At 46.6% G+C, this 6,780-nt stretch overlaps 1 protein-coding gene across 1 annotated transcript in view; it reads right to left on the bottom strand.

The window, feature by feature from the left end:
• TRIM71 (tripartite motif containing 71, E3 ubiquitin protein ligase) overlaps positions 1-6,780 on the bottom strand; it is a gene marked incomplete at its 5' end in the record, with an annotated part of 84,616 nt that overhangs the window by 4,369 nt on the left and 73,467 nt on the right. The window contains one exon of the mRNA XM_012001020.1: positions 2,852-2,986. Within this exon, the coding sequence (XP_011856410.1) occupies positions 2,852-2,986 (135 nt within the window). The remainder of the gene's footprint in view (positions 1-2,851; positions 2,987-6,780) is intronic.

The following is a 6,780-nucleotide window of genomic DNA, read 5'->3' as shown; positions in this document are numbered from 1 at the left end:
CCCCCGTCTCTCCCCCGCCCTCTCTCTGAGAGGGATAAAGACTATGTGTTGAGAATGGGCTCACTGCAGCCTCGGAACTCCCAGGCTCAAGTGATCTTTCTACCTCAGCCTCCTACGTAGCTGGGACTACGTGTGCACCACCATAGGGCATCAAAAAAAAATTTTTTTTTGTAGAGATAGGGTCTTAATGTTGCCGGGGGTGGCCTCAAACTCCTGGACTCAAGCAATCTTCCCACCTCAGCCTCCCAAAGTGTTGGCATCACAGGCGTTGAGTCACTGTGCTTGGCCAGTTTCTCTTTACTTCTGTATTTTAAAAAACAGTTTTAAAAACCCAACTGGGAACCTGAGAAGCCCTATACCTCAAATTTTAAGATAGCACGCTTTTGGCAATAATTTGTCTATATTATTTCCAAAAGAGCCCTTTAAATCTAAAATGCTTTAATACGTATGGACATGGATTCTAACCTGCCGAAATAATTCCTGCTTGAGGTTCTCAAACCATGCTATTTAGAAATACGGGATTTTGTTTTGCCAGTGAAACATTAGTTTCTCTATCCTTTAAAAGTTCTCTAATTCTAAGCAATTTTCCCCTGTGAAGGGAATGAACTTATCCAAATAGTTTTCACAGAGGATTGTGACTTGAGTTGTTCTACAGATCTGAAAGCCATAGAAGGCTATTTCAGAATAAGCGTCCACTGTTGAAAGAGCTGGATTTCAACCTGACTTTCCCTTTAGGGTGGGAGGGGTGATTATATGATTTCGACTCATTCCTGCTTTTTCATCTGTTCAGTGAACCAGGATACACGTGTACGGAGAGGCCCACGTGGGGACAGATTAAAGAAGCTTTGCCCATTGGGCCAAACCTCCACCTTTGGTTCTTACCCATGAACTATATATGCAGCTAACCCCATGAGGTAGCCAAGTCCACTGGAAATACATAAGGCCCAAGAACGAAGAGAGGCATCTGGATATTTACAACAGGGTTGTCTCAATCCTTGCACTTATATATCTTAAAGTGAAGTAACCAGAGATGCAGGAAAACAAAACTTGTAACAAAGAGATGCCCAGACACAGACAGGCAAGGCAAGAGGGCTTTGCTGGGAAGGAACAGGGGGAAAAAAAAAAATCAGTAATTAGAGGGGGACCCCCCCAGGATTCGGAGCAAGGTTCTATAGCAAAAGTGTCCAAACTAAGGCAGCTTCTTTTGGAATGCTCTGAGGATGAATTTTTGGGCACGCACTAACTGCTTACTACAACGAAGAAGGGATTTGACTCTTCTTTCAAGAGGTTTCTCCCAAGAGTAAAAACTTGCTACTTCTTCTGAAACAGAACTGCCTTTAGAGAGGACAGTGGGTCAGCCTCACAGGAGGGAGGGTAACTAAGGTGAAAGCGGCAGAAACCCCCACACACAAAGGCCTTTTTCATCAGGAAATCCAGAAGAGCGAGTTTGTGGCAGAGTTCACTACAAAGCTCTCAGGTTGCAAGAAGTGGGCCCCTCAGTTATAATTAACATTCGTGGGTGGCATAACAGTGGCAGACCCATGGGGACATCTGAATGTCTGAAAACGATGTCATGCCCACAAAGGTGCTCAAAAAATGTGCTGAATTAAAAACCTTGGACTAACACCTCCAAAGTCTCTTCTTGTCAGAAAGCAACTGAGCCATATTCCTTAAGAGGTGAGAAGAGGCAGAAAGCATCCAGTTGTGAAGTTAACTAAATGGAAAATGCAATGCAAAATCCAGTGATGCCTTGCAGAACAGTGTAGGGCACAGTAGTTAGCAAAGGTCACTTGCAGAAACTGAGGCCCATCCCCACCATCATCATATTGTTTGGAGATGGAAACGGGCACGCTCCACAAGGATACTCTTTTAAGTCAGCTCCAGCCTTTTTCACGTGTTCAGAGAATGTAATTATAGCTAAAGAACTGGCATGGAGTACTGGCCCTTTCATAGACATAACTCTCCTCCTTTCTGAGTGGGGACATAAAATCAGAAAAGGAACAGTTGGAATGCTGGCCTGGGTGGGGCGAGTAGTCCTTCCAGCTGATTTTTATCTAAACCGCACACTAGTGTGCTCGGCACTCCTTCCTGCTCCAACAGGAAGAAAGGGCACACACTCACTGCCTCCGAAGAGGAAAACTGGTTTTCCACAAGAGATCAGGAAGTGCAACCAGCCAGGTCACCGAAAATAGGGATGTTTCCTACCAGCCTGCCTTTCTTAACAACAGTTTTGACTACGCTCCCTTCTTTTTTTTTTTTTTTTTTTTTTTTTTGAGACGGAGTCTCGCTGTGCTCCCAGGCTGGAGTGCAGTGGCGTGATCTCGGCTCACTGCAAGCTCCGCCTCCCGGGTTCATGCCATTCTCCCGCCTCAGCCTCCCAAGTAGCTGAGACTACAGGCGCCCGCCACCACGCCCGGCTAGTTTTTTGTATTTTCAGTAGAGACGGGGTTTCACCATGTTAGCCAGGATAGTCTCGATCTCCTGACCTCGTGATCCACCCGCCTCGGCCTCCCAAAGTGCTGGGATTACAGGCTTGAGCCACCGCGCCCGGCCTTACGCTCCCTTCTTTAGCCTCCCTTTGAGTGAATGCAATATAAAACTGGAGACCGCTTCACCGCTTCCAGTCTTGGCTACCCATGTACTTCCGAAAACCCTTCTTGTTTTACCGCACACAGCACCCACAATGTTTCAGGGACCCCCTGCATCTTTCTGCCAACAGACTTCCTGGAAAATTACCAAATGTTTTACACTTAAGAGCTGGGCTCCCGGATCTGAAAAGAGTCCTGTAGAGCGCTGCTGGGGTTCATGGAAGCCGAGCGGACACAGCGTGGGTGGGGGAGTGCTCCGTTACCTTCCACAGCAGCTCGCACTCGCGCTCCTCCAGGGCCTTCTTATGCCTCGCAGTCACCGCTTTGACCTCCGACTGCACAACCTTCGCCTTCATCTCCACCTGTTCCGCCACCGTCTGGGCCTGCTCGATGCTCAGCTGCAGAACAAAACAAAACAAAAAACAACTTCGAGGCATTAGAAGGACTGTCATTCCTTATACAAAACATTTGAATCTGCTCTGTCAGACTTGAAAAGCTGACACCCTGGGTTCCCAGACCACTTGATTCACTCCCTTGGAAGGAAAACAGGCACTTAGGGAGAGACTGGCATCTCTTTGACATGTAACTAAAGGAGTTGCTGGCAAGAGCTGGATTTCTTTGCATGAGAAATGGCACCTACACAGTGAATGTCAGAACTATTAAGAGATACTCTAACACAGTGAAACCAGTGTAGCTGGGTGACAGCCGAAAATGGGGAATGAGGATCAGATGTAAAATGTGCAACTCCAGCCACACAAGTGGCTTCCCCAGACTTCCCTGCCTCACTCTCTGCCTGGGCAAAACCCCCTAGGCCAGGCCCATCCCTTACGTGAGGGTGTGTGATAGGCTAGTGGCTAATCCATCCTGTTTTTGTCAAGGCACTGGCAACACAGCTCATCCCAGCCAGAACGAACGCCAAGTGCACACTGGGAATATCCCCCGATCTACCTAAGAAGCTGTGCCCCGTGGTCAGAGACCCTCTACACGTCACCACACACGTCACCCTGTACCAGCCCTAGTAAATCAGCCAGTTTAATCAGACGTATTATTGTTCATAAAAAATTAATCCAGACAGAAGGCATGGTGTTTTCATTAATATTACATGCTGTGTCTTGAAAAGCCACAAGGATTTCTTTGAGATACCGAGGTATTAAATCAGGGATTCCAAAGTGATTGCTCTTGGTGCAACAGGTTTCAGGCAGGTGATCCAATCAGGAGGGTGTCAGGGAAGCACAAAGGCCTGGCATGGGCTTAGGAATCAGAGTGACCAGTCACCCAGTTTGCTCTGGACTGAGGGGTTTCTAGGATGTGGACCTTTCAGTGCTAAAACTGGGACAGTCCTGGGCAAACCAGGCTAGTCAGTCATCCCTGGAGTCAGGTAACCCAGGTTCTAATCCTGGGTTAGTTTAGGGCCTCTTACTAGTTGTAAGGCCTCGGACAAGCTCCTGGTCCTCTCCAACCTTGGTAAAGGGGAGATGTGAGGGAAATGCAGAGCAATGCATGGGTTGAGCTGAGCTCAGCACCTGGCACAGAGTAAAACACTGTTATTAGTAGTTCTCATCTGATAAACACCTGGGACAAAAGTTCAGCCATTGTGTCTCGTCAGGCCACTTAGCTCCTATCATAAGATTTACCATGAGTCACATTTAGTATGTGCAGTGTTGTGTAATCATCACCAGTACCTAGCTTCAGAACATTTTCATCACCCAAAAAGCAAAGGCCATAACCATTAAGGAGTCATTTCCACTTCCCTCCTTCTCCCCCATGGCGATCACTAATCTACTGTGTCTCTACAAATCTGTCTGTTCTGAGCATTTCTCCCTCCCTCCCCCCACCCCTTCCTTCCTTTCTTTTCTAATAGAGATGGGGGAATCTTGTCATGTTGCCTAGGCTGGTCTTGAACTCATGGGCTCAAGTGATCTGCCCACCTAGGCCTCCCAATGTGCTGGCATTACAGGCATGAGCCACTGCGCCTGGCCTGTTCTGGGTATTTCATATAGATGGCATCATCATACAATACACAATCTACCTTACTTTTATGAGTATTCTTCCTGCCCAACAGTTTGACTCAGTCTGGATGAGAGCTGACACATTCATGGCATGCAAGACATGCTCAAAGGTGCAGCCCCAAAAACACGCATGGTGGCTGGGCACAGTGGCTGACGCCTGTAATCCCAGCACTTTAGGAGGGCGAGGCAGGCGAATCACTTGAGCTCAGGAGTTTGAGACCAGCCTGGCCAACATGGTGAAACCTGGTCTCTACTTAAAACAAAACAAAAAACAAAAAGCACACCACCCATGCACGACTCCAGTGGTTAGCTGCCACACTGCATTCCCTGCCTAAGAGGATCCTCTGTGTCCTAAGGATCCACTGAACTGATTCACAGGGGAACTGGGTAGATCCAGAGGGCTCACAGGCTGTCCACAGCCTGGAATGCTTCACCCTAAATTTCCAAACCCAGTGCTGATGCCACTTCCCTTCTGAAGCTGGAAGGGAACAGCATATTTCTATAACCTTTCTGCTCCACCTTTACAATCCTGTCTCAAGTACCATTACATATCAATCAGAGGAGGAGCTAAGTACAAAGCCCATGATACTTAAGGCACCTGGAATTTAGCAGAACAATTAGCAGAACGATCTATAAATTTTATATTTGCACATCTCTAGCCATAATCATGTTTACCAAAGCACTAGGTAGCTGCGTCAGGTTAAATATTGTCCCTCCAAACTTTGGGCTCAACTAAATGGGGGCCAGGATGTGACCTTGTGTGGAAATACGGTCTTTGTAGATATAATTAGCTAAGATGAGATTATAGTAGATTAAGTTGAATCTTAAATCCCAAAACTGATGTCCAGAGAGGGTCATGTGCAGACCCAGATACACAGAGAACCAAAGCAGAAATGGAAACTGATGCAGGTACAAGCCAAGGATGCTGGCAACTGCCAAAAGCCCGGATGAGGAAAGCAATGTGTCTTCCTGAGGGCCTTCAGAGAGAGCATGGTCCTGACACCTTGATCTTGGACTTCCGGCCTGCTGTTTTTAAGTAATCCAGTTTATGGTAATTGTTACAACAGACCCAATAAACTAATACAGAAGCCAATAACGTGAAGCAGACAGATATTACATCCACATTACCTAGAAGTTAAAAAATTAGAATGGCCAATCAAATGAGCATGCACATAAGCAGGTATCATAATAGCACTGATACATTTGTAGTATCTCAGGCTGTCAGGATTCATCCAGGGAAAAACAGAGAAAGCGAGAGACAGCCAGAGAGCTCCCTAGACATTTAAACAGAATTTAGTGTAGGGAAATGGTTAAACAGGTATGGGAGAACTGCGGGGGCAAAGAGCACACAGAGGCAGACAGTACCTGCAGAAGCAGCTTCTTCTGCTTTGTCTGAGAGAACAAAGGAAAGAAAGCTGTGGTTACAAGAACACAGAATAAGGTGGCGAGGTTACGTCCAGCTAATTCTGGTAGTGGCAAGATCTGAAATTGAAACCAACTTCTGCTGTCGGAGTGAAAAAGAATCGCTATTAAGAATTGGGGCCGGGTACAGTGGCTCACACCTGTAATCCCAGCACTTTGGGAGGCAGAAGGATAGTTTAAGCCCAGGAGTTTGAGATCAGCCTGAGCGGCAGTGGGGGGGCCAGGGGCCCCGACCCCTGCTCTGCTGCGCCGGGTTTTTTTTTTTCCTTCCATCAGTCTCTACAAAAAAATAAATAAATAAATTAGTCAGGCACGGTGGTGCTTGTCTGTAGTCCCATCTACTTGGGAGGCTGAGCTGGAAGGATTGCTCGAGTCCTGGAAGATCGAGGCTGCAGCAAGCTGTGACTGTACCACCGCACCCCAGCCTGGGTGACAGAGCAAGCCTCTGTCTCAAAACAAATACACAATATGATAATAATATAATTAAAATGAATTGGAAGAAAAAGGGAAGAAGTCCTTTTCCCATACATGTAGATTGAAGAGTCACTCTTATCACATGGCAAGAGTGTGACAGGGTTAGAACCCAAAGAGTAGAACTTAGTAACTGGCACCCTCTATATTTTTAGATGTGTTGGTTATTAATTAGCACAACTGGTGTCCAAGCTAATATTTGACCAAGGCAACCAAACCTATGTCTGTAAGATTTCTTAATCATTCCTCAATAGAAAGCAGAGGTGGCAAACTAATATTAATGTCATACT

Source organism: Mandrillus leucophaeus, unplaced genomic scaffold, assembly GCF_000951045.1.
Source record: "Mandrillus leucophaeus isolate KB7577 unplaced genomic scaffold, Mleu.le_1.0 Scaffold646, whole genome shotgun sequence".
NCBI classification, from domain to species: Eukaryota; Metazoa; Chordata; class Mammalia; order Primates; family Cercopithecidae; genus Mandrillus; species Mandrillus leucophaeus.
This window is presented reverse-complemented; position numbering and strand designations above follow the sequence as displayed.